This window comes from Protomyctophum bolini, assembly GCF_963924005.1.
Source record: "Protomyctophum bolini genome assembly, chromosome: 24".
Taxonomy (NCBI): domain Eukaryota; kingdom Metazoa; phylum Chordata; class Actinopteri; order Myctophiformes; family Myctophidae; genus Protomyctophum; species Protomyctophum bolini.
This window is the reverse complement of record NC_137885.1, coordinates 14,845,516-14,873,305: the sequence shown is the minus strand read 5'-3', so window position 1 is coordinate 14,873,305 and position 27,790 is coordinate 14,845,516. Positions and strand designations below refer to the sequence as shown.

Sequence of the window (27,790 nt, the reverse complement as noted above, 5' to 3'; positions counted from 1 at the left end):
GTGACAACTCTAACTAACATGACTTTTATCAAAAACATACATAATACATGATATTAATACATTTATTTCAATAATTTCAATGAAGGTTCACACACTTTATATTTTACTTTATATTTAAAACTATTTCCAAGGCTCAAATTGGGGACACTTGGCTGCAATTAACTTTTTGCTGAGAAAGTTTAATCAAACCCCTAACCCGCTCCACACACACACACACACACACACACACACACACACACACACATTCCTCCATCCCAACACCTTTTCTTTTCCACCAAGTTTGCACAATCTTAAAATAGCCGCGTCTCTCTAAACAACATGCTCCATTTCAGCCTCGAGTAAGAAGGAGGGGGACGAGTCGTAAATCAAAAGTATTCCCATACCCATGACGGTTCGGGGACATCCAGCGATAATTTGCATGTGATGCGGGCCATGCGGGGTGGCGTTTACAGCAAAGTTAAACTTTGCAGTTATGACGGTTCACGATGGAACCTCAGCCATACTGTATACCATCAGAGTGTTAGAGATGGATACACGCTTTAAGTAGACAGATTCGGGTTGCGGGGAACCAAAGTGGTGTGGATTCAACATTAGCAATGGGTAGGAAGAACTGCCTTTTCCCCCAGCGTTTCCTACTTTGTGTTAGGAAACGCACTGATTATGATGCCCCTGTAAGACCCTGTATTGTGTGACCCTGCCTTTTTAAACTCAGGGATAGAAAATGTTTCCTTCTTCCAAATATAGTATTGTGTGTGTGTGTGTGTGTGTGTGTGTGTGTGTGTGTCTGTGTGTGTGTGTGTGTGTGTGTGTGTGTGTGTGTGTGTGTGTGCATGCGTGCGTGCGGACTCTGTGACACACCACTTTCTTCTTTACACTCACTTCTTGGCGAAAAACTTGGTGATGTCGGATGAGAACTTGGCGGCGGCTTGACCTTTCTTGATCTGACTTCGTTCTTTGCACTGCTTGGCCGTTCTCTGCAGAGAGAAACACAGTGTGATGCAACAGTGCTACGAACAAACTAAAACAACCACCTCCCAAAAAAACACCCTGTGGTCAAGAGGTGAATACAAGAAATGTTTGGATCAATATATTGAACGTGGGAGGAATACAGTTCTTCAACGCTTGCCTTTAAGTGCCAAAATGTGTGATGTTTGGGTCTTTGAAGCTTTTCAAGCCAAGGAAGCAGGGACTCCCACTACATTATTGCGAATGAATTAATATGTGGCAAAGAATGTGTTAAGATTATTGCGAGGCATTTTGCTTCACTTAAGGCCAAGACAGATTGGCGGCGTGTTTCCTCCTCCGTGTCATCAGTTCCCATACCCGAGGCGGGGTTGGCGAAAGGGCCTTTCTGTGTGGAGTTTGCATGTTCTCCCCGTGTCCCCTAGGGTAGGTACCCTCACAAAAAACATGCATTAATCCTGGTCTCTAAACTGCCTCCCCCTGGCCAGCCGGGGGGCCTGATGGAGGGGAAAGGAACTGGTTGGAATAACGTGTTCCTTCCATGCGCTACGTTCAACCAGGGAAACTCCCCCCTGTCAGGTGTAAAGGAGCAACTTGGACACTCATGCATGAAGGAAGCATGAGTTCAAGTCCGTTGCTCTCCCCATGTCCCCCATATATGGGGACTAGGTTGGTGGAGGGTGTGTAGAGCCCAGGATCACATTAGATAATTGACACAGGGGTGAAAAATGGGTTACAAAATCGTGGGATAAAAATTATATATATAAAAAAAGGCCAAGACAGATTTCTTGCAATGTCCTTTTCTTATACCTGTAGATATCATTATGTTAGGGAGTTTTGCCACATGCTTACTGGTAATCATATACATTGTCGTACGATGAATAATAGCAAAGGGGGGGGGGGGTTGTGAGCGTGCATATCAAAAACATTTTTGTGGAAAATGTAGAAGACAGAAATAAGAAAAATGTAGAAAATGACATGGAAGAGACATGAGCCACCATATGGCCTTCATCAGTGTTAGGATGTGGGGGCGGTGAAGTGAACGCACAGCTTTGTGGCAGACGGTGCAGAGGGTCTGCAGGTTGTCGAGGGAACACTGTCCTCCTCCACTGTAGACCGGACGGATGTGATCCACCTGCCAAAAGTCCCCTTCCACCGGAGCGCGGATCATCTCGTTCAGCTGGAGCCACGGACGCACAGGCAGGCAGGCAGCCAGACAGACACGCACACACACACACACACACACACACACACACACACACACACACACACACACACGCACGCACGCACGCGCATTAGACACATATAGGGAAATAGAGGGAGAAAAGGACACACACCAGTCAAATTAACCCGTTTAGACCTAAGTTCGATTCTACAAATGTCTTCTAAATCCAGACAGTTTTCTGAAAAACCCTATGTTTCTATGTCAGTGGTTCTCAAACTATTTCATGTCAAGGACCCCCACAGATATGTGTAATTGGCTGGGACCCCCCAGAAGCAAGGATATGAGCTAAAAAACGTTCACTCTGAAAGAATATAAAGATTTGTGCCACATTTTCACTATTTTTCAAAAAGCGCGTAGAGCTTGTAGATCTGCTATTTTTGCAATAGCTAAAGTATAACATAATGCTTAAAACACCAAAAGGGGTTCCCGCCTAAAATGGGTTAAGCTAATATTTGCACAGCGGGGGTGCACGTGCCTGCCTCACAATAATAAAATGAAATCAAATAAAAGCTAAGCTCTGTGAAGTACACTTTGCCGGCCGAGAACACAGAATGAAAGAAACTTTGAAGAAGCAGAAGAGAAGGAAGGCTTTGCTGTGACGATGGTCTCCATGGTGAAATGCAATTTTATGACAAGCAGGTGAGCGCAAAGTAAACACAACTTTAATTAAGTTGGGAGGCGGTTCGCAATAGACTAATGAAGTACGAAATGAGATTTTTTTATGCATTAAACAGTAGTACAATAAAAGATTATTAGATATAGTTACTAGTCCATACCCAATCCCTACATCTTTGTCTAAGTATCTATATATAGAGTGTGAAAAGTACTTTTTCAGTTTCATGCTCCTGTTTCGTCTTTCCAGTAAAACTCAAACCTAATTGAGTATGTTAACACATTTAGTACATAACACGTCCTGAAACGTCATAAGGATTGGAACCGAGAGGTGCCTTAGACGTCTGTGGACGTCCTAGCGACGTCCAAACGACGCGGGGCGAGATAATAATATTCAGAATAATTACTTCTTTTTTTTTTGGCATTTCGCTTTTCGCTTGCCGTATGCTAACGCTCTGTGAAACTATTAGCTTGTCATTGACTCCCATGTTAGCGCGGCGGAAAGAATGACTCGTATCTCCTCATCCAGGGCGCTCTCCGTGGTGATGAATGGATCGATATGCTGGCGCTGCGTTTCTGCTCCTCATCCGTCTCTCCCGCAAAATATGAACTCTTTTTGTAGCGTATATAAATATATTAAGATGATCGGAGATTGTGATGGCACTTTGTCAGTCAACTTTTTTAAGAAAGTATTTCCGGTTCATGGCTTTCAAAATGGAAGCGATCACTACTCTGGCGATTACTCCGGCGCAAGCTGCGCCTTTATTTTGATGCAGTTCCGGTACTAAATGTGTTAAAGGGGCATTTCAACGCTGGAAGACATTCACTTAATGTTAATAGTATTTGTAGTAGAGAACAAATTTGCACCCTATGGCTAGAAAAAAATATGTAGTCTGTGTGTTTGACTATAGGGTTTGACTGGATTGCCGAATTCCTACAATGACCAGAATGCTTTGGTGCAGATTCAGGTTTATCTGTCATATGTATAAATACAGAGTATAAATACAATGACATTATTTTGCTCCTAGCACTCTCAGTCAGACAAAAACAAACAAACAGCTATAGTGCAAAAGAGAGAACACAAAAACAAAAGAAAGTGCAGAGTAAGTGACAAAGTGCAATACAGTTCAAGGTCGGCTGTTCAGCAGCCTGACTGCCTGGGGGAAGAAACTCTAACTGAGTCGGGTGGTACGAGATTTGATGCTCTGGTAGCGTGTTTTGGAAGGGAGTAGTTGGAACAGGGTATTTGCGGGATGGCTGGTGTCATTAATGATCCAGACTCCATCCAAACTGTAGCGGAAGTTTCCCCCAGGCAGCCAGGGCATCTCTGTGTATTCACACCAACTAGTTCCGCCCACACAGCCCAGTACAACGAGAGGAGGAGCAAAAGGTTTTACGAGCAGCAGCCGACATGTCTTAGTTTTCACCACAAGCAGTAACATGGCTGGCGCGATGCGATCAGAAATCACTATTTACGGTACATCTGAACGTCGGGCAGATCGGAGTAAAACAACAACTTTGAAGTATTTTGGTAGTTTGGGTCATACCCTCACCGCAGTGGGTTCTACCCCACTGCACCCCATAGTTTGGGGTGCAGTGGGGTTGAGAACCCCTGGTCTACTATGACACATGACTCCAAATTAAATAACAAAACAAAACATGGAGCCTGCACATCTCATGCGCACCCTTTTACACCTGTAAATAGACAATATAATTTGGTCATTCAGAGTCCCATTATAAACACAAAAAAAAGATATGGAATTAAAGTAAAATCTCAAAGCGTTTGAGTGAGTCAGCGACTGAGTGGCCTGCCTGCGTATCTTGAAAACCATAACGTTCTCTCATACAAGCATGCAGTGTGTGTGTGTGTGTGTGTGTGTGTGTGTGTGTGTGTGTGTGTGTGTGAATGAATGAATGAATTTTTATTTTCGTGTCTTGTCGTTAAGACCCATCCCTTACGGGATTATAAGACACCAACAACATAAATAAACAATATCACGTTCACTTCCCACACAGAAGTTACACCAAGTATTTGATGTGTGTGTGTGTGTGTGCGTGTGCGTGTGCGTGTGCGTGTGCGTGTGCGTGTGCGTGTGTGTGTGTGTGTGTGTGTGTGCGTGCGTGCGAGAGAGAGAAAGAGAGAGAGACTGAGAGAGAGGGGAATACAGAAAAGGGGAGAGATGCAAAGAGTCCGTAAAGTGTGTGTGTGAGAGGCAGAGAGAGCGTTCAAGTGTATTTATCTTCGTATACACCATATAAATAGTTTAGGGTTTCTAACCTCAGCCAACCGACCAAGCAATTTGCAAAACAGCGATAACATGAACGATATGTGCACAGCTGGTTCATTGATATGTGCATGGGACCTTATCAAGATGTCATTTCTTTCCCCCTCTCTACTGGCCGCCCCCCCCATTACAAAAAAACTAACAAATATAGCCCCTTGCTGCTGACAGTATGCACAATAAATGTAGCTCCAGCAGGTTGTGAGATTAGGACAAACAAGAGATGGAGCTCTCCTTCGACGCGGTCTGCAGCAGAGTGTTCATGAATGGATGACAGAAAAAGAGCCTGTGTCAAACGCCAACAAGATCGCACTGTTTCTCAGCTACTATATTGAGATGTGTGTCTGGCAAAGTAGCAACGGAAAGAATAAAAAAATATATGCTGAGAGGGTAAACACACACAATATAAGTGTGTTTTCATGGTGTGGCTCATGTGGAGCGGACCGCCTAGAAGATCTTTTTGCCCCACGGGCTGCAGATTCGAACGTTATCAACCCATGATCACCGGTATGTTCTTATCGAGACACTGCAGATGAGCCCGTATGGACCTTTGTCCATACGGGCTCCATCGCATGGTCTTCATACTGCATGATAACATTCAAAGGCATTCCATGGCATGCACATGCCAGGGAATGCCTTTGAATGTTGTTATCAACCCGTATCTTCACTGTGTGTGTGTGTGTGTGTGTGTGTGTGTGTGTGTGTGTGTGTGTGTGTGTGTGTGTGTGTGTGTGTGTGTGTGTGTGTGTGTGTGTGTGTATATATACATACACTGTATATATATAATATATATATGGTAAATGGTGCATTTATATAGCGCCTTTATCTAAGGCACTTTACATAGATTGTGCATTACATTGACCCATTCACACACCGATGCCGGAGGAAACCATGCAAGGCACCAACCTGCACATCGGGGGCTATTAGGGGGTCAGTGTCTTGCTCAAGGACACTTCGACACTATCTCTGGGGGAGCCCGGGTTCAAACTGGCAACCTTGCGGTTTCCATTCCATATTCTACCAGAGGTCATACTACTACACGAGGCCAGTATGGAGACTAAGTGTGTCTCCAAAAACATTGAAAAAACTATGACGCATTCCCTGTTATGGATCGGCACGGCCATGAGCCATGCATGCTATCCATTCGCTCAGGAGTGTACCTGGAATGTTTGATACCATGAAAGGTACCACACGGTGTCCCCAAGAGTCCAGACAACACGCTACGGACGGTACTGTATTCCCTTTCCCGTCCGTTACTGTATTACCGTCCATTACTGTATGTACTGACATGGATTGTGTGTGCGAGTTAGTCCAGTATCTATTCTACAGGCAGAGGAACAAGCCAGCTAAAGACCTGACTAGATGGGAGACGGAGAGAAGAAAACAGAAGCTAGCAACTGGGCAAAAGAAAGATAACAGAGAGAGAGAGAGAGGGCAGCAGATGCGAGAGAGAGAGAGAGGGAGAGAGAGAGAGAGAGAGAGAGAGAGAGAGAGAGAGAGAGAGGGAGAGAGAGAGAGAGAGACCCCCTAGGGAGAATTCAGGAGCTGAAATCCATTTCCTTTCTTAGGGCAGAGCTCTATGCCATCATTAGGCAGCCAGCTGGAATGGAACCCAGCAGAGGAACAGAACAGCCTCATTCACACAGGACCCACAATGCACACGCACGCACGCCTGCACTCACGCACGCACGCTGTCATGTCACCTATAGACGTGAAACCGACGGGCATATCAGAGCCTCAAAATACTAAACGCTTGAGTTTCAGAGATGCTTGATCTTAATAGATCGGGCAATTGACTTCACGCACGCGTGCATGCAGCCGCGCACACAGACGATTCAAGTACAGTTAATGATTCAACTCACAATACCATATGATTCATTATACTTTACTTAGTTCACTATATATATATATACATATATAATGCTGTGAATCTTTGGGTGTCCCACGATTCAGTTCCGATTCTTGGGGTCACGGTCGATTCGATTCAAAATCGATTCTCAATCCAAAAACGATTTTTTTTAAATTCAAAAGGATTTTTTTCCAGATTCAAAACTATTCTCTAATCAAAATGATTCTCGATTCAATACATAGATTTCATCACAATCTACTCCAGCCAACTGCAGTGACTGTACTACAGTAACTTGAAAATGACTGAAGACATGTTTACTGTGATTAAGGTAAGCTTACATTTCATGTAGTGAAAACTCCTGTAACTGTAATCAGGAAAATAAATCTAAAAAAAATAATTATAATAAAAAGAAAATGATGAATACATTTTGAATCGTTCATAACGGGAATCGCGATTCTAATTCTAATCAAAAGAATTACACCTAATATACACCTGTATATATATATATACACACACATACATACATACATACATACATACAGTATATATACTGTATATATACACTGTATGTATGTATATATATATATATATATATATACATACATACATACGTACATACATACATACATGCATACTTAGGTATGCGGTCTAGCTTAACTTGGACTCAGGGGGGTGGACGCCTCTGCCTTGCATAGTCCCCAGTGAATAGGCATTTTGCCCTTCACTGGTAACCTTATTTTGGATTTGTTTTAAATATAGGAAGATTTTATGGGCTGGGCTTTTTACTAAAGAGCCCCCCCTTTTAAAATACTACACACATACATACATACCCACCTACATGCATACATTTCAGACGTCTTAGCAGTTTTTAAGGACCCACTTTTAGGCCAGTGCACCAGAGCAAGCTTTTGCCTTTTTTTAAACCCCACCCATTTTAACCAAATACATGCATACATACAGTATATATATATATACATACAGTATATATATATATATATATATATATATACATACATGTTCTGCGTAATGTTCATTTCTGGAGTGTTCTTTTGGCGACACCAGTGGAATGGTAGAGATATCTGGTTCATTACTGTGATGCCTGTAGAGATATCTGGTTCATTACTGTGATGCCTAAGACGTCCATTTGAAACCTAACGGAGTCTCGCTGGAAGCAGCAACAGCCCCAAAAACAAACACAGCATGGGTTGAGCTGCGGAGCTCTGTCGGGAGTCCGCGAGCGCACACGCCGCCAGTTCAGATCAGAACGGCACACATCTCAGTAGGAAACATTTATTCACCGACAAATAACCTAAACCAGTGGTTTAGATTACCACATTGTTTTAGCCCCTGTCCCACCCCGACCAAACGAAGAATGTCACGTTTTGCCCGAGACCCAAACTAGTGAAAATAGCAGATCTACAAGCTCACAATCGATCATTAACTGTCTTGTCATGCATCTACACCAAACCACCATGCCCTCAGACACACACCGTTACACGACAAGACACACACACACACACACACACACATACCCCATGAACATTCCAATCAAGCCGCCAGAAGCACTTGCCGCGCACGCACGCGCACACACACACACACGCACACGCACACACCCTAGAATGAACTAATAACAAATCATGGAGGATCAGGACTCTGGCTGCCTGCGGTGTGTCTTATCAGGAGAGTCGTGTGTGTGTGTGTGTGTGTGTGTGTGTGTGTGTGTGTGTGTGTGTGTGTGTGTGTGTGTGTGTGTGTGTGTGTGTGTGTGTGTGTGCGTGCGTGTGAATTTCCCCTCTGCTACAAAGCCCATGCATCACCATTGATTGGCTGGTGGTGCTGCTTGGCAGTGGGTGGGTGCTGGGGGGGGAGGGTATGTGTTATTGCTGGATAACAGTGGACCCAAAATCAAACAGGGCTCTCTCTGGCTGAGAACCGGCACTGAGGGAGAAAAATCAATGGGACTCATCAATCCATTTACTAAGAGCCTTTGGCCCTTCTGAGTGTTCACACCAACATACGTGCGTGACTGTATGTGTGGTGACTGTTTGGGTTGTACAGTGTGCTGTGTGTGTGTGTGTGTGTGTGTGTGTGTGTGTGTGTGTGTGTGTGTCAACTTTGTATAGAGTTGTGTGTGTAATGTGTATTCATGGTGTAAGGGGTGGGACGAGTCACTCTCCTCCCGATTACTGTACTATTCGTTACTTCAATTGATAAAAAATGATAAAAGGTTGTGAAGGCAGACAGTTTACAGTGAGACTCAACACAAACGCCATGCAATAACTATGCATGGATTCTTGCCCTCATGTCCTCTCACGTTAAAGCTCCCTCCGTGACATATTTATCTTGTAGCCTAATAGCTTAATTTTGTTCGTTCGTTCGTGTAGGCAATTTGGACATCAGCCAAGAAGTGGTATCATCGTCCAGTTCAATTAGGCTGCTGACTCCATGTGGTGACTTGAAGATTGGGCATCCATCGATGATGTGTTCAACAGTCTGTGGTTTTCCGCATTCGCAGCTTCATTTGATTTAAACCAAAAACAATGCATTAATTGCTTTGATTATTTCCCGTTTCATGAGGTAAGGATTGTTCCAACTTATATTACAGGCACAAGCGCAAGAGAGTGCATTTCTCAGCACCAAAGCGGCCGGCAGAAAGAAAGAAAGTCTGTTTTATTTTAGTGATGTGTGTGGTGGGCACCTTTACAAATCAGAGTAGGACTTGGTCATAGAAACATTTTCACTTCCTTATGAGCCTAACCTACCGAATGGCACATGGTGCTGTGTTGTGAATGGCGTGGTTCACGTGAATGAACATCTGAACATCTGAACATCAGAACAGCGCGGTCGACGGTCACTCCGCTCACTAGTGACTAAATGTACGTGTTTAATCATCCTGAAGGGATTTTAATTCTCGATAAATGACCGCTGAGGCGCCGACCCGTTCATTATCCCGCAAGGCAGGCAGGCTACTTAACTTTTTCTCTGCTTTCTACGATTATAATCTTACCCCCTTGGGTAGGGTACGGCATCTGCCACCTGCGCACAACCCTATACTCCATATATGAAATAAAATAAATTAATAATAAATTAATAAATTAATACATTGGACAGAAAGTAGACAACGAAACGAGGTATTTTCTCATGGCAATGAAAGAAGAATATTCCATCAGATCACTGATCAGTGTAGGCTATTGTAGGACTGCCCAGCGAAAGTTCTGGCCAGCGCACGTATAGCGCAAAAAACGAACCGGGGCCATTTTTGAGGTTTGACACCATCACCGAACGCAGCGCAACACAACGCAGCGTAGGCAGTGGAGCATCCTTCTATAGATTCAAAAGGGAACATTCCCGAACGGTGACGGAGACGCGATGCCGATGGCTGCAGTGGAGCCCCGCTGTGACATGTTTAAGTGGCATCTGGGCCAGCCAGGTGTTCTCCAGAATGTTACCTGTTTAAGTGGCAAAGGTGTTCTCCAGAATGTTACCTGTTTAAGTGGCATATGTGCCAGCCAGGTGTTCTCCAGAATGTTACCTGTTTAAGTGGCAAAGGTGTTCTCCAGAATGTTACCTGTTTAAGTGGCATCTGGGCCAGCCAGGTGTTCTCCAGAATGTTACCTGTTTAAGTGGCATCTGGGCCAGCCAGGTGCCATCCAGGATGTCCTTGCGCTGGCCGGGCGGCGCGTCGCGGACCCTCAGGTACAGCTGGTGGGCCTGGAGGCCGCACTGCTGACACACGCCCTGCTCCGCCTCTAGGACGCACGCGCGCATGTACGGCTGGCTGGTGCGCAACTGGAACTCTTCCTGGCACCTGCGAGGAGGGATGACAAGGGGTGTTAGGGACTGTAGAGCAGTGGTCCCCATGACGAGGGGTGTTAGGGACTGTAGAGCAGTGGTCCCCATGACGAGGGGTGTTAGGGACTGTAGAGCAGTGGTCCCCAAACCTTTTTAGCCGGTGACCCAAAAGCCGCCTTGTGAGCTTGTAGATTGGCGATTTTCACTGCTTGTTAGACATTTGTTTTCCAATTTATGGAATTTCTTAAGATATTTTTCATGACATTACTGCAAAGAATCATTGGATTTGTCAATACTAATAATATCATTGGAAAACACTAGATTTTTTTAAAGGGATTGTGACATAAAAAAGTTTTTGTAATTTTTCTTATTTTTTTTTTTAGAAATGAGCATGACGGCACACCTAGCCGTTAAAGATTTGAGGACGGATTAATCACATTAGAAATATTATCAGTTGTGCTGATTAGACAGATCAGAGCAGCAGCACAATTGGCTTAGGAATGGAACAAAAACAAAACAATTTAAAGAATATTTTCCTCCTGTGTTAATAGCTGCAAAGGGTGGGGCAGGTCTACACTGTATTTTAACATCAGTTATTATGGTGGTGTACTGCAGTACTTGAGCCAGATATTTTCTGTGGTGGTACTTGGTATAAAAAGGTTGAAAACCCCTGGAGTAGAGCATAAAAAAGGGGAAAAAGGAGGTCCCGCACACTGTCTTCACTTATAAAGCAGTAGTTTATTACGCTACTGGAGAGTTACAACGTTTTGGTATCTTAAGACCTTCATCAGATACCTGACGATGGTCGTTTGTTCGCACTGGTTGCCTGCTCCGACGCACCTGTCCACCTAGGTGTAAAAGGACTTTTCTCTACAAAGGCAGTAGAGGATGAGAATTTCTGCGGGGTGGGATTAACAAATGTATTAATCCCCAGGATTGGGACGGAACGCCGGGCGTAAAAAGTCAACGGGAGAGGGAATGACATCAATTAGCCTCGCTATATTACCACAGATGAACTGTTCTTGGTGCCATGTCTTTGAATGAAAGCTGCATGAAACACAGTAGTCTAAAAAGAACACAAGATGCATTGCCTTTCCTAATGGGTTTTTTTCCTGTGGGAGTGGGAGAATGTGGTGTGTGTGTGTGTGTGTGTGTGTGTGTGTGTGTGTGTGTGTGTGTGTGTGTGTGTGTGTGTGTGTGAGAGAGACACACATGAGATGTGGGGGTCATTTGAGCTCTATAATATCTCGCCTCTCGCTGACAAATTTCAAACACTTCTTTACTCCTGTAAATCTGTGATATGATATGACAAAGATTCTGAGCCAAGAGAGAATACCCTTTCCATATTCAACTTTTGTCTGTGTTCCATATTCAACTTTTGTCCGTGTTTCGTATTCAACTATTTATTTAATATATTTATTCAGAAAGCCTGTCAGGTGTAAAGGAGCAACTTGGACACTGGGAAGCATGAGTTCAAGTCCGTTGCTCTCCCCTTGTCCCCCATATATGGGACAAGGAAAGCCTTGATAAGAGGCTTTCAAAGATAGCTCACCATGTTTATATCAGTTGGGAGATGAACTTACAATAATTCCCCAGGATTATTTTTGTTTAAAGTGCAGCTGTGATGGCTTCAACAACACGCTCATCTGTGCTGTGTAAATTTAAATGATTTTTCTTTCGTTTGAATATTTACAAAGCAACATTGGATTCGAAAAGCTTGCCATCACTCAAAACCCTGTAGTAACTCCCTAGGGATCACGGACCCCGGTTGAAGCCACACCTGCTCTAAGTCAAAGTGATTCGTTTTTTTGGTTGTTGTTATTTTTAATACCGTGAGTATGTTGTACTCAAGTACAACTTTGACTAAGGGACATTCACTTGTAGTGTTTGAACATTACTGCATCATAGGTGGAGTACTTTGTGTCCACCACTGCGTATACCTCCGAGTGCAGAAGCGAGTGTCCCAGGGCCCTCCCTCTGTAGAGCAGGGCTGCTGACAGGACAGACACAGAGGGGCTCCCTCGCTGTCCACAGCCTGCAGGTAGCCCGACTCGGCTGGTGATGGTGATGACGAAGATGGCTGCGATGAAGATGATGGCGGTGCCGCTGGCGGTGGACTACTCACGTCTTTAGTGCACTCCTCCTCACCCTGCCTAGGGAGGAAAGAGGAGGATAGGAAGAGAGGTGCGGGAAAGGACAGGAGGAGGAGCGAGAGATGAGGAATTGAGGGGAATGTTGGGGGTTTAACCACGTGAACCCCATTGTTAGTTTTCTTGAGTGTCTCGCATTTTGTGTGGTATCTTGTATTTTAGGTCATTACTTGGCCTTTTTACTGTTGATGTTTCTCTCTTGTTTTGTACCCCCTTGGGAATGTTTATACGAGCCCTTTTTGCTTCGTTGTCTGTTTTCTGTTTGGGGACTGTATACGGATGGAAATTAGAGTTCCTTGCTAAATCCGACATATTTGCATTGCATTGAATGTGTAGTGTTCATTAATATGTTGCCGTCCCGTCCAACTAAACTAAACTAAACCAGTGTGCCTGTTCTGGGCATGTCATATTAGGGGAACGTTTGGTGAAGTTTACAGATTACAGATTTACAGGCTCACATTGCGTCACAACGCGATGTGTTGTGAGCTTGTATATCGGTTATTTTCTGCAAAAGAATAGTCAATTAATATATATATATATACTCCTACTAATCAGTCTATTTTTTCCCCACCCTAAAACATGATCATCAGGTATTATTATAATATAAGGAGGAAGAACTTTTTCCAAAAAGTGTATTTGTTAAAATCATGCTTTTATGTGGACACGCCCACCAGTTCATTAAGTATGCCTGGTTTGCCTGGTGGGTGGTGATGGGTGGTGATCCACCTGAACTGAAGCCGCACCCACAGCTGTAGTTGTATGATAAAGGGGGAGGTGTTAGGGGAGGGAGTGTGATGTCACTATATTACTGTTTATTTCATTTGCCCGTTGACTGTCAAGGGTTCAGCCTCCAGGAATAAACCCTAAATACAAAGTTAATACACAATTGCACATAAAAACGACTTCAGGGTGTCTAATAAAGTACTGTCACCTCATAGACACATGAAAAACATGAAAAATACAAAACTTGTACTATATTGATTACGCTTTGAGTATTGAGTGCACAAGAAAACGGTTTATTTAGGGAAAATTAATAAAAGGAGGAGGAGGAGGAGGGGGGGGGGAATAAATACAGTCAACTTAAATCATCATCCCATTCGGGGTTAGTTATAGAGTCACTCCTCCTTGCATGGGGTCCAGTATTTCATCATGCATCAATTTAGTTCCTCATAGGTTGCCTAGAAAATAGAAAGGCATTCCTTTAGACTTATCCAACTTGCATAACAGGGAGAATAGAGAGAGAACAGAAGGGCTCGGCCCTTCAAAAAGGTTTGAAAACCACTGGTTAAAAATGGTTAAAGATTGGAATAGCTTCACATTTAGACAGAAGGCTGTGTGGGCAACCCGGACCCCACGCCCCACGCCACAATGTCAATAGATTATACAACAACATGCCGCTGTACGGTTGTTTGTACAAGTCAATTTGATTTAAACAAATCACTATGCCAAGGACCATTGAGCCGCCCGCTGTGAGCGCGTGAGTGACGATTCAGCATCCTGCGGAACAGCAATACAAACGCTTCCAATGTGGACTCATCCATCGATCTGCCCGCCGGACGTGCTGAACTTATTGAAGAGCGGTTGGACGCGCGCTTTGTGCGCGCGTGACCCGACACTAGATTCTACAAAATGTCTTCTGGAAAAACCTATGTTTCTATATGTCAGTGGTGCTCAACGCTTTTCATGTCAAGGACCCCAAGAATTATCTGCGTTTGGCCGCGGAACCCCCCCCCCCCCCCCCCCCCCCCATCTGAAAATATGTAGTTCCAGGGACCTCCCAGAAGCTAATATTTGAGTTAAAAATGTTCGCTGTGAAATTTGCAAGATCGTAGCGCGAAAAAAAAAGGCTTCTAAATCCTAAATGTTTTCTGAAAAACCCTATGTTTCTATGTCAGTGGTGCTCAACCTTTTTCATGTCAAGGACCCCCAGAATTATCTGGATTTGGCCCCATCTGAAAATATGTCGTTGATGATTTATAATTTTAACCCCACCATCAAAAAAAAAGTTAAATTGATATAATATTAATATTGATTTATCAGCAAGTTGCAATTGTGTACAGTACACTGCACCTTTGTCGATTGTGTGTAGAACAACCTTTCATTTGACAAATGAATCGTTCACTCAAATCTGCCCATAATGTAGGTGTACACCGTGTGCATTTATAGTGCATTTGGTTGCACATCATCCGTGTGTGTGTGTGTGTGTGTGTGTGTGTGTGTGTGTGTGTACGTGTGTGTGCGTGCGTGTGTGGCGTGTGTGTCTCTCTCTCTCTCTTGGCAGGAGAGTGAGTGAGAGTTTGGGAAGGTGCCACCGTGTCCCACCAGGGTGCCAGCGCCACGTAGGAGGGGACAGATGGACCGCGTTGCACCACTCCATCCCCAACGGCTCCTCAGCCCAGATAGAAGAAAGAAAGCGGGAGAGGGATTTAACCCCTTCTTGGCGGGAACTCCCTTTGGGCGTCATGATATACTTTAGCTATTTTTGAAAGATCGTAAAAATGTAGCGCAAGACTTTGAATATATATTCTTTCGGACCGTTCTTTCAGAACGTTTTTTTCCTTTGCTTCTGGGGGGGGTCCCTGGAACAACATATTTTGTTGGGGGTCGGTGGCCAAATACATTTTTGGGGGTCCTTGACAGTTTGAACACCACAAAATATAGAAACATAAGGTTTACAGAAAACTGTCAGGATTTAGAAGACTTTTTTTTTTTTTTTTTTTCTTTTTTTCAACGTCAGGCCTAAATGGGTTAAGCATTGAAATGGGCAATGGGAGCCTCTGACAAAACCAATATACTATTACTGCTGCTGAATTAAGACTAACACACTTGCCGATACCGACGGGCAGCCAAAATAACCACCATGCTAGTTTCAAACAAAACACCGTCGGTATTTAGACTTTTTCCGTGAGTGCGTGAGCGAATGAAAATGTGACAGGCGAGCGAGCAACGGGGTTTGTCTGTTTATCTGTTCAATGTGGTGTTCACGCTTGTTAGAGTTAATTAAAACTAACGAAAAATACCTAAAACTAAAATAATTGTTTTGTTGCTTTGTTTTTTTTCATTTACTGAACTAAATTAAAACTCGAAAAGGAAAAGAAAAACGATAACTAGCTGAAACTGCATTGTGTGTTTACAAAATTAACAAAAACTAACTGAAATGTATTTTCTTGTTTTTTTTTATTACACAATACTTATTACTCTGGCCCTTTCCAATCCTGCACCTCGATTGAAAAGGGCAGAATAAAATAGACAAACAAACACTAAAACTAACCAGTAAGACGCCCTGAGGGCGAGAAGCAACCTCGCCCTAAAGGGTGAGCTCGTGTGCACGCATCCGCCTGGGTGACGGGGGTCAGATCAACATATGGAATGAATTCTGTACTGGCCATATATGGAGCGTGTCTTGAGTGTACAGTAGGGTTTGATGTGGTCAGATAAACATATGGAATGTCAGAACAGGTCAGCTCCATATATGGAGAACCGGAGATCTAAGTGTTAGAGGTTTGATGTCAGATGTAGAGTTGCTGGCCCGGCTCCATAAATGGAGAACTGGAGATGATCCAGTCTTCTCCATGTATGGCTATCCAGGGTTAGATGAGGTCAGTGTCGTGACCTTCATATATGGAGATGGCCATATATGGTGGCGTGATGTCACGAGGTGTGACCATTATATGGGGGCGTTAGGTGACTAACTACTAACGGACGGGCGGACGGGAGATGCAGGTTTTCATAGTACAGTATATGCGACCTTTTACGTCGCAATAAAAAACAAAAACTAACTAAAAAAGTGGGAGAACTACCTTAAACTATAACGAAAAATCCAAAACTATTATAACCTTCCCTACCATCCATCCATCCCTCCATACTGTATATAGATCAGCCAACACAGGGAAGCCAACTTATGTAACTTGGATAGAATTGTATGTAGACATAGCACTATGTAGTATATATGCATAGTTCATTATATAGATATTCCACGTATGGGTCCATACGTATGATTCTTGATTACTATTTTTATGTATTTGATTTATTACCATGACTTTTGTTCCTGCTTACTGTAAATCGCTCTGGATTAAGAGCGTCTGCTAAATGCCTAAATTGTGAATTGTATAATATATACCCGAATCCCTTGACTCCTTCAAAACCGCTCTCAAAAGGGCACCTACGGACGGCTGCAATTCGAAACTGGCCCCTGTAAAATCTGAATCCCCCCCACCTCCCCCCCCCTTTTCCCCTCACTGTATATGATTCTTTTCCCTTTTTACCTCCTTTATGATGAATTCCTGTTATGTTCTTTGACTATATAGAAGTGTCTATTTGTACGTCTCTAAATGTTTTGATGAATTGAACATGGTGGACCCTCTTGTAAACAAGTGTATTGCTTAATTGGGTCGTCCACTCACAGTCACAAGTCTTTGTATTGAGTTTGTGCTTGAAATGTACTGTAATTCTGCAAACTGTTAATAAATATTTCAATCAATCAATCAATCAAACCCATCCATCCTACCTGTGTTCTGCAGGAGGTGCGAGCGACGTCGCAGACCTCCTCTTGTTGAAGAAGTCCTTCTTGACCAGACGGACGCTGCCTCCCTCCCTCTGGGCCTTACCGAGGGACGCAGCTGCCACGTCGTCTCTGTCTAGATACCTGAGAGGGAGGAACGGGGAGAGGGAAGGAGGGGTCGTTATTTGAACCAGTGCCTTGCACAGAGGCACTTTGATGGTTACTCAGTCTGGGGAATCCATGCGACAGCACTACTCGTACTCTTGTTCAGCTCAGAGCTTTCCCCAAAACGTCTTATCTATGTTGCTCACCATTGAGGCTGTTTTGTTAGTAGTGGATGGCTGACTGTTAAGAGCTTGAAACGCTGTTAGAGACCGTTCCACGGAGAATCAATTAGAGACGCTCCTATGATCGGCCATCTGTGGTCGGCAATTTCCCCTAATTTCCCCCAATTTAATTTCCTAATCTTACACGATTTAACCCATTCTGGGCAGGAACCCCTTTTGGTGTTTTAACTAAGCATTATGTCATACTTTAGCTATTGAAAAATAGCAGATCTACAAGCTCATAGTGGCGTGTTATGAGCTTGTAGATCTTGTAGGTCTGCTATTTTTGAAAAATCGTGAAAATGCAGCACAGATCTTTTAATTTCGACGTCAGGTCTAAATGGGTTAAGTGGTATATTATCTGTCAATCAGATATGTAGTATAATGTCATTTTTCATCGTTGTGACAGGCTAAAACATTCTCCCCACACACAGGACAAGTTTTGACGTGCGTTTTGACATATAATAATTTTGGAAATATTCAAATGTGCCCCTTACACACAAGATCGTGAGAAAAAATAATCGGTGAAAAACCTGATCGGAGCATCCCTAGAATCAATATGTGATTGGTTGGTTGGCACTTTTGGTTTTCTGGCCCGCCCATTCACCAGCACACACACAACACAACACAGACAGTGTGGTCTGGAGGAGAGGAGAGAGATGGATTGATTGATTTCGACAAAACAAAAAGTAAAACCAACGTTAAATATGGATCCAAATCCCAACCCCAACCCAATTCACAATTTGTCAGCCTTCTGATTGGTCCCTGGCTGACTAACCAGCAGGCTCTATCTGCCTTGTTTCGCCCTGGTTCCGCCTTGTTTATGTTGAATTTGCAAAAACATCATTTTTGGATAAATGGGGATCGGGAGTCGAACACACTGCCAGACTGGATTACCAGAGCCTCGGTGCCTGGACCGCTGAGCCACGGCCCAGGCTGTTGAGAGGTTATTTTACCGCTGAGGCTGTTTGAGTCTCACAGGCTGTGCCATGATGGTTTCAGTCTTACAGGCTGTTAGATGATGGTTTCAGTCTTACAGGCTGTTAGATGATGGTTTCAGTCTTACAGGCTGTTAGATGATGGTTTCAGTCTTACAGGCTGTTAGATGATGGTTTCAGTCTTACAGGCTGTTAGATGATGGTTTCAGTCTTACAGGCTGTTAGATGATGGTTTCAGTCTTACAGGCTGTTAGATGATGGTTTCAGTCTTACAGGCTGTTAGATGATGGTTTCAGTCTTACAGGCTGTTAGATGATGGTTTCAGTCTTACAGACTGTTAGATGATGGTTTCAATCTTACAGACTGTTAGATGATGGTTTCAGTCTTACAGGCTGTTAGATGATGGTTTCAGTCTTACAGGCTGTTAGATGATGGTTTCAATCTTACAGGCTGTTAGATGATGGTTTCAATCTTACAGGCTGTTAGATGATGGTTTCAGTCTTACAGGCTGTTAGATGATGGTTTCAATCTTACAGGCTGTTAGATGATGGTTTCAGTCTTACAGGCTGTTAGATGATGGTTTCAATCTTACAGGCTGTTCCATGATGGTTTCAGTCTTACAGGCTGTTAGATGATGGTTTCAGTCTTACAGGCTGTTAGATGATGGTTTCAATCTTACAGGCTGTTAGATGATGGTTTCAGTCTTACAGGCTGTTCCATGATGGTTTCCCGTTCCACTGTTAGAAGCGGTTAAATCTCTCTAATGGAGAAAATCTCTTAATGATCTTTGCCCAATGACCCAAAACTAATGGTCCGAAGTCGATATTTTTAAGTAAAAGTAATGGAGCAGATCAGTACGCGGTCACGAATGATACAAATTTTCTTTTTAAGGCATTTCCGCTTCATTTAATAGAGAGAGAGAGAGAGAGAGAGAGAGAGAGAGAGAGAGGAGCGAGAGAGGGCAATGGTTTTAAGCCAGATTTGAGCCCAGTATGTTATGTTGCAAGCACCGGGGGCAGCCCATATTTAATTTAAATTAGCACCCCAAATTGACAAAGAAAAGTGGAGCTGGCGCATCCCTGGGAGGGAAGCAGGCAGGCCAGAGACAAATGGTCGAAGGATGAGACAGAGAGAGGGGGAGAGAAGAGAGAGAGAGACAGAGAATCACTGTTGTCTGATTTAAGGTATATTTGGTTTGCACATCGTGTCGCACCCCGGAAAATAGCTGATCTACAAGCTCGCCACGGATGTCACGTTGTAACTCATGAGCTTTGTACATGGGTTCTGTCTGGTGTGACACACCGGCGCACACACAACCAAGTATAAAGCATGTGTTCGTTCCATGGAGCCCACACGCATGTGGTAGATATGTACACACGTACTATGTAGGCTGTGTGCTCTATCGCTCGGGGGCACAACTCTTGCGATCCATCGGTGACCCCCTCCCACCTTAAATACTGCACGTGGAGTGTTACTGAAGAACGTCCGAAAATCATCAGCGTGCACGTAGCTGTACAACCTTTTCCCAGTGAGAGAGAGGACATTTGATTTTATCTGAAGCAAAAACAGCTAAATAATGTTTATATGCAAACATTAGGAATACATTTTTGTTTAGCAATGTGGAAGAAAGACAACTATTTACAGTTTGCTGTAGTTGCAGATAGCACATACTGTATTAGAATGTTAGGTGATACATGACTAAACTGCTTATTCGATTTGAACATTCCTATTTGACATTTTTATGCTATATACTGTAGGCTGATTGATCAATTATGCTAGAGTTTAGCTGGAACAATAATTCAAATAATATAATACCGCACTCGAGCCAACCAATTAAAGGCGTCAAGTGGATTGACCCCAACCGTAATAAGAAAGGTAGAACAGAGAGCCAATTGAAGAAGAGAGGAGGAGGAAGAGGAGGAGGAGGAGGAAAGAGCAGGTGCAAAGTGGTGAGATGAGCAAAGCAATGGTGAGTGTGGTGGTGTGTGAGAGAGAGAGAGAGAGAAAGAGAGAGGAGAGAGAGAGATTTCATCAAAAGGCAGGAGTTTCTCTGGGAGAAACTTGAGGAGAGTGATTCATGGACTCCATGAAAGCGGAGAGCTTCCTCTAACGCTCCTCTTCAAACGGACCCCGGCACAGAGAGACTCTACCTTTTAAAACCTGGAACCCAACTGTGCTTCCTGATACCTGTGTGTGTGTGTGTGTGTGTGTGTGTGTGTGTGTGTGTGTGTGTGTGTGTGTGTGTGTGTGTGTGTGTGTGTGTGTGTGTGTGTGTGTGTGTGTGTGTGTGTGTTTGTGTGTGTGTGTGCTTCAACCTGTGTTTGCCCCATCCTCAAGCGTGTAGGAGGGAATATATGGATTCGAGTTAAATCTTGTGAGGCTCAGTCATTTCGATTTTTATTTTGTGCTTCATAAAACAAGCTAATCCAACTCAACTTGACTACATGCCCACGTCCTGCTGGCACCTGGCTGGCTGTCATACTCTTCTCACATTCAGAACTTCTCTTCACAACACCCTGACTTTCCCCCCTCGGATGAAGAATCTGATCTTAAATAACCACATGAACCCAAACAATCCAGCAAAAGAAGCTGACAAGCGCGCCACAACTCGACGTGTACATTGTATAGATCTTCTATTTTCGGCAAAGAGATTGGGTGTAGGGGGGGTTGGGGGGAGGGGTGAAGGAGGGGGGCCACGGTCAACAAAGTATAGGGCATAGAACGCCGAAGTCCTGACGTCACTCGCTCATCCCCCGGTTCATTTTGACCTCGGTGTCTTAATGGATTAAAACAAACAGAAGCCCGTCAATGGCCAGAGCACGACGCCGACTCCGTGCTGTCTTCAAACGCATTTCGTTGCGACATTCTCTGGCGGTTATTATTTCAGGACTCGGCGGGAAAAACCTCACTCAAGCACATTAACGCCGAGAGTGTGTCTGGGAAGTCTGTCCAAGCGGCTTGCCCCCCCCCACAGGGCTGGAAGGGGGGGCCGCTTGATTGGTTCTGATTAGCAGATAAATCAAAACAGGTGTCAAATCATGCTGGGCCGCTGGCTCCTAATCACACACCTTGATTAGGTTCACGCACGCCATAACACGGCCACGGTCCAGATTGTGTTATGCATGCACGCACGCACACACACACACACACACACACACACACACACAAATTAACGCACACACAAACAAGCGAATGGACGCGCGCAGACAGACACACACTCTCCTGTAAATTGGCAACCTATCCATCTCCATCATGCGGTCCCTGCTGTAATTAGTGTGCCCTGGCTGTGTAAGCACTTGTTTGGTCTCTAAACACACACATACATTACGTTACGTCAGCGATTCACAACTGCTGGGCCGGGGCTCACCTACTGTAGTGTACAGTAACTGTTCAAATACAGTAAACTGGAGAAACGCACAGATTTTTATTATGATTATGAATTTAAAACCTTGTGTGTGTGTGTGTGTGTGTGTGTTGGGCGTCATTAAGAAGCTCACTGACTCGGGCTGAGCGTCTACTTCTAAAGAGTTTAACCTCAAGAGCACATGCGACCGTGCGTGCACACAATATCTATCTGGTGTTAAGTGCACAGCATTAGACATGAGAATAATTTCTGCTGTCATATTATGGTCATTCCAGACATTCTTGCGCACATTCCCGAGCTATGTAGGCTTTTAGGACAAGCTTTCTTTCTTTCTTTTTGCAGCTCTTATGACAAGCATGGCGTGATTTAATTCAAGCATGGCGTCGAACCAAGCCAATAACATTGTGCAAGAAAACCACTGCTCCAGGGCTCACTGGAACGACCTACCTACAGTGTTGTTTTTGGCAGCAAATTGTCTTTTTAGTTTCTCAAGTGTCTCTTGAATAGTTTTCATTTCGTTTTAGTCACATTTTAGTCACCTGGAATGTTTTAGTGTTAGTCTAGTTTTAGTCTAAAATGTATTTAGGCGGGCCTTGATGCCGTCATAATGACAGTTTTTAAACGTGCGGAAAATAGCCGATCTACAAGCTCACAGCGCGTCGCAGCTATTTTCAGCATGCAGCCATGTGTAAAATGACTAATACTGGATCTCTTGTCCACTAGTCCCTTCCTAACATTTTAGTCTAGTTTTTATTTGTTGACGAAATTGTCAGTATATTTAGTCTTAGTTTTAGTCATCATAGGTTATAGTTTTCATTTAGTTTCCGTCAGTGGAAAGACATATTTCGTCATAGTTTTAGACGGAGTCAACACTGCCTACCTCTTGGTGCTGGTGCCGGGCCGCTGCTTGCGGCCCAGCTCCTCCAGGCCCAGGGTGGGGCTGTGGAACAGCAGCCCAGCGCGGCGCAGCAGCTTCTGCTTCATGGCCGGCAGGCCGCTCCACTCGCGCACAAACTGCACCACCTGGTCGTTGGTTGGTTGGGAGGAGAGATGAATGAATGCACGGCACGGAAAAGGGTGCCTGGTATTGACTAGCTCAGATAGAGCTTAACCCATTTAGGCCTGACGTCGAAAAGATATATTCTGAAAGAATATATATTCAAAGATTTGTGCCGCATTTTTAAGATATTTCAAAATAACTACAAGCTCGTATGAGCTTGTAGATCTGCACACACACACACACACACACACACACACACACACACACACAGACACACACACAGACACACACACACACACACACACACACACACACACACACACACACACACACAGTACTTGGAGGGGGGGGGGGGGGGGGGGGTTGACATTAGCCATAAATAGAACACTTCTTTTCCCTGGTCCCTGGCACAAAAACTTTCAGATGCGGGTCCTCAGCCAAATACATCATCATTTGGGGGTCCTTGACATGAAAAAGGTTTGAGTGCCATTGAAAAAAACTACCAGCCCCACTATTCCACACTGCTGGTAATAATAAGACAAAAATACCACCAACGTAGGCGAAAACAGCTATCATCATCATCATACATCGTCATTTTACAAATTACATTATGTCTGAATGTCGCTCTCCCCTCAAGACCACATGTCCTCACATCAGGGGTGAAGCCGTCGTGTGAATTCATAAATCCAACCAAGGCGAAAATCTGCTGCTGCCGCGTGCATTCCTTTCCTAACGACACCCGTCACATTTTTTACACACGCGTCCCATCAATTTTTGTTCCCTCCCCCACCCCACCCGACAGAACGGCATACAGGGGTGTTCCCTCCCCCACCCCACCCGACAGAACGGCATACAGGGGTGTTCCCTCCCCCACCCCACCCGACAGAACGGCATACAGGGGTGTTCCCTCCCCCACCCCACCCGACAGAACGGCATACAGGGGTGTTCCCTCCCCCACCCCACCCGACAGAACGGCATACAGGGGTGTTCCCTCCCCCACCCCACCCGACAGAACGGCATACAGGGGTGTTCCCTCCCCCACCCCACCCGACAGAACGGCATACAGGGGTGTTCCCTCCCCCACCCCACCCGACAGAACGGCATACAGGGGTGTTCCCTCCCCCACCCCACCCGACAGAACGGCATACAGGGGTGTTCCCTCCCCCACCCCACCCGACAGAACGGCATACGGCAGGGGTGTTCCCTCCCCCACCCCACCCGACAGAACGGCATACAGGGGTGTTCCCTCCCCCACCCCACCCGACAGAACGGCATACAGGGGTGTTTCCTCCCCCACCCCACCCGACAGAACGGCATACAGGGGTGTTTCCTCCCCCACCCCACCCGACAGAACGGCATACAGGGGTGTTCCCTCCCCCACCCCACCCGACAGAGCGGCATACAGGGGTGTTTCCTCCCCCACCCCACCCGACAGAGCGGCATACAGGGGTGTTTCCTCCCCCACCCCACCCGACAGAACGGCATACAGGGGTGTTCCCTCCCCCACCCCACCCGACAGAACGGCATACAGGGGTGTTCCCTCCCCCACCCCACCCGACAGAGCGGCATACAGGGGTGTTTCCTCCCCCACCCCACCCGACAGAACGGCATACAGGGGTGTTCCCTCCCCCACCCCACCCGACAGAACGGCATACAGGGGTGTTCCCTCCCCCACCCCACCCGACAGAGCGGCATACAGGGGTGTTTCCTCCCCCACCCCACCCGACAGAACGGCATACAGGGGTGTTCCCTCCCCCACCCCACCCGACAGAACGGCATACAGGGGTGTTTCCTCCCCCACCCCACCCGACAGAACGGCATACAGGGGTGTTCCCTCCCCCACCCCACCCCACCCGACAGAACGGCATACAGGGGTGTTCCCTCCCCCACCCCACCCGACAGAACGGCATACAGGGGTGTTCCCTCCCCCACCCCACCCGACAGAACGGCATACAGGGGGCCAGTATATTTTCACACTCACTCCAGAGGGGCCACATTGCATATTACTGTCGTAGCAAAAACAGCCGATCTACAAGCTCAAAACGTGTCACACTGCGACGCGTTTTGAGCTTGTAGATCGGCTATTTTCTGCTATATCTGAATTGAAATAGGCCTACTGAATTATCTTTTTGCCATTTTTGAATTGGAATCCTGAAAAGTAACCTTTTTATTTAATTAAAAAAAAAAGACAATAACATTTTAATACTAGTCATTACGCTATAGACTGAAGTAATTAAAGCGGGTCATGCTTGCATGTTTGGAATTGTAACAGCTGAAATCAATAATATATCAGCAGTTTGATATTAACCTGCAGGCCACATTAAGTGAAGGTGGCCCCCGGGCCTCCAGTCGTCCATGCATGGCATACGGGATGCAACGCCAACGCCGTCGGAGGCAGAGACCCTTGCATTGGGTGCTTTGGTGGCTCCGTCCGTATTTTACACGCCGTCATAAAGAATACGAGCCTCGTGTGGCCGTCTGTCGCCAACAGAGGTTCAGTTATAGCCCCGGCAGCAGATTGCAGTTGCGTGGCGGGCCGGGCGGGGTGATGAACATTAGCCGGCTGGCGCGCGGGGTCGTTTGAGGTGATGATTCGTCTCTTTTTAATGACCTCTCATAAAACCCACTGCTCCCACCATCGCATCTCCTTTCCCCAACCGCACCTTTCTCTCTCTCTCGCCTATGCTCCTTGCTCTCCTAATGGCCAATTTATACTTTGCCGTACGACCACGTTGCGTTCCTCGGTTGAATAATGCGTCAAAGTATAAATTCGGCTCAAATCCCTCACCGCCTCTCGTCTGTCCTCTTTCCAACACCCCTCCCTCCCTCCCTCTCCCTCGCTCCAAATCTTTCTGTCTGTCCGTCTCTGGCTCTGTTCGTCCCTCAGGCTCTGTGGTTGTAAAACAGAGCGTTCAGGACACCATGCAGCTATATATCTGCCAAGGCTCCCTGTCGCTCCCGTTTCTTCCCCGCCTCGTCAAAATGAGTCGACGGACTGGGATGCCATTACTTTTAAATCACGGTGATAGTAGCCGTTCATTAAAGTGTATAACAGCTCCCCACGCAGCCCTTTTCACCACCTCCTTGTTGAAATTAGCTAGATTAGACTGCCACTAGAGATTAGCTCCTTCCTTCCAATTTAACGGTGATGTACTGTAGCGTAGAAGACGGAAAATGCCTTGGTGTAAACAATAAAGCATATATATACAGTATATATATCACCCATTCTTGAGATAAGGGACAAAACTTTTTTCAAACTGGATTTTTTTTTTTTTTAAGATACATTCAAATCAAATAGATGTATTTGTAGACACAGGTCTCAACTACCAATCTTGAGAAGGAACAGGTTTTTCGCATAACATTTCTTTCTAAAATGGGACATTTATGCACTTAATACCTGATTCATGTCAACTCCGTCAGACACACTAAAATCCCTTTTAATTGAATTTTATCATTTCAACAATAATATAAAGTCCTCAGTTATCTTATAATGGCTTTCAGTAATCAAGTTAAGTAATACAAATCTTTTAATATTATTTTGTTCCAATGTCACACTATTATGAAATATCCAATTTCTCAAAACCGTCATTTCAACCTTTATTTTCAATATTATAACATGAAAACCATGTAAAAAAAAAAAAAATCATCATTACGTATCATTTCAGTTGGTGTTTCAATACATAAGCACAAAAGATTTGACAGCGAATTTTCTATTTCTTTGGAAATTAACAAAAACATCACGGGACGAACGTCTGACGGAGTTGACGAACATCTGACGGAGTTGACAAGTTTAACTGATTTAGGTTCTAGACCACCTAGGATCTTGATTCTGGTGACTAATCCCACATTTTCAAGGATGAGGAATACAGTGGTACTATTTAGATTTGCCCTGTGAACATGGCAGCCATTTTTCAAAATGGCCGCCAACTTTCTGTTATTTCCCAATAACTCAAGTTCTACACCACCTAGGATCTTGATTCTGGTGACTAATCATACATTTTCAAGGATGTGGGATACATTGGTACTATTTAGATTTGTCCTGTGACCATGGTAGACATTTTTCAAAATGGCCGCCAACTTTCTGTTATTTCCCAATAACTCAAGTTCTACACCACCTAGGATCTTGATTCTGGTGACTAATCATACATTTTCAAGGGTGAGGAATACAGTTGTACTATTTAGATTTATCCTGTGACCATGGATGGTAGACATTTTCAAAAATGGTGGACCTGCTATTATTTTACCAATTTACTCAGGGAATATTATCAGAATAATATAAAATCTGTGAATACATTTCTTACCAAGAATTTTCTTCACCAATGTTTGTAAAGGTGTCTACTAACATATCCCACATTGGTTTCTATTTGACCACCCTAGGGGCATGTTTGACAGCTGCTGAAAGTTGGGTACCATCAACAACCAATATAAGGCTAAATGTTCTAAATTTCATTATGCTTTAAGTAGCATGTGGCATGTCAAACTAGGGGCTTTTCATGATTCTGGATCCATTCCAAGCATTAGTTTTGCACAAAAAACACTACGTTGGCTAAAAACGGCCATAGCCATCATCACAGATGTGATGAGGTCAGCACATGTCGGCACATTTGGGCAAGTGGCTATGGCCAAACTAGGGGGTCTATGGCCAAACTAGGGGTCAAACTCCTTGGGCTAAATTCGGTGAGGTGAACAGTGAGCAGTGAACAGTGAGCGAAAGACTGAAGACCGAAGATTTGGCTTCAGGACCATCAGGCAGGATGTGCAGACACTGAAGGCATCAGTGTCTTTCTC

General features: G+C 44.7%; 1 protein-coding gene across 2 annotated transcripts in view; it reads right to left on the bottom strand.

The window, feature by feature from the left end:
- The window catches only part of zranb3 (zinc finger, RAN-binding domain containing 3), an 87,907-nt gene that overhangs the window by 131 nt on the left and 59,986 nt on the right, over nucleotides 1–27,790 (bottom strand). The window contains exons 19-24 of one of the 2 annotated variants that reach the window (XM_080758086.1): nucleotides 22,883–23,025; nucleotides 17,381–17,518; nucleotides 12,664–12,876; nucleotides 10,547–10,739; nucleotides 2,012–2,143; nucleotides 1–974 (exon numbers count right to left, since the gene is read on the bottom strand). The exon at nucleotides 1–974 is cut by the window's left edge and continues 131 nt beyond it. In XM_080758086.1, coding sequence (XP_080614212.1) covers nucleotides 876–974; nucleotides 2,012–2,143; nucleotides 10,547–10,739; nucleotides 12,664–12,876; nucleotides 17,381–17,518; nucleotides 22,883–23,025 — 918 coding nt within the window. In that variant the 3' untranslated portion in view covers nucleotides 1–875. Of the gene's footprint in view, nucleotides 975–2,011; nucleotides 2,144–10,546; nucleotides 10,740–12,663; nucleotides 12,877–17,367; nucleotides 17,519–22,882; nucleotides 23,026–27,790 lie in introns of those variants that run through there. The other variant, XM_080758087.1, reaches the window with a different exon arrangement.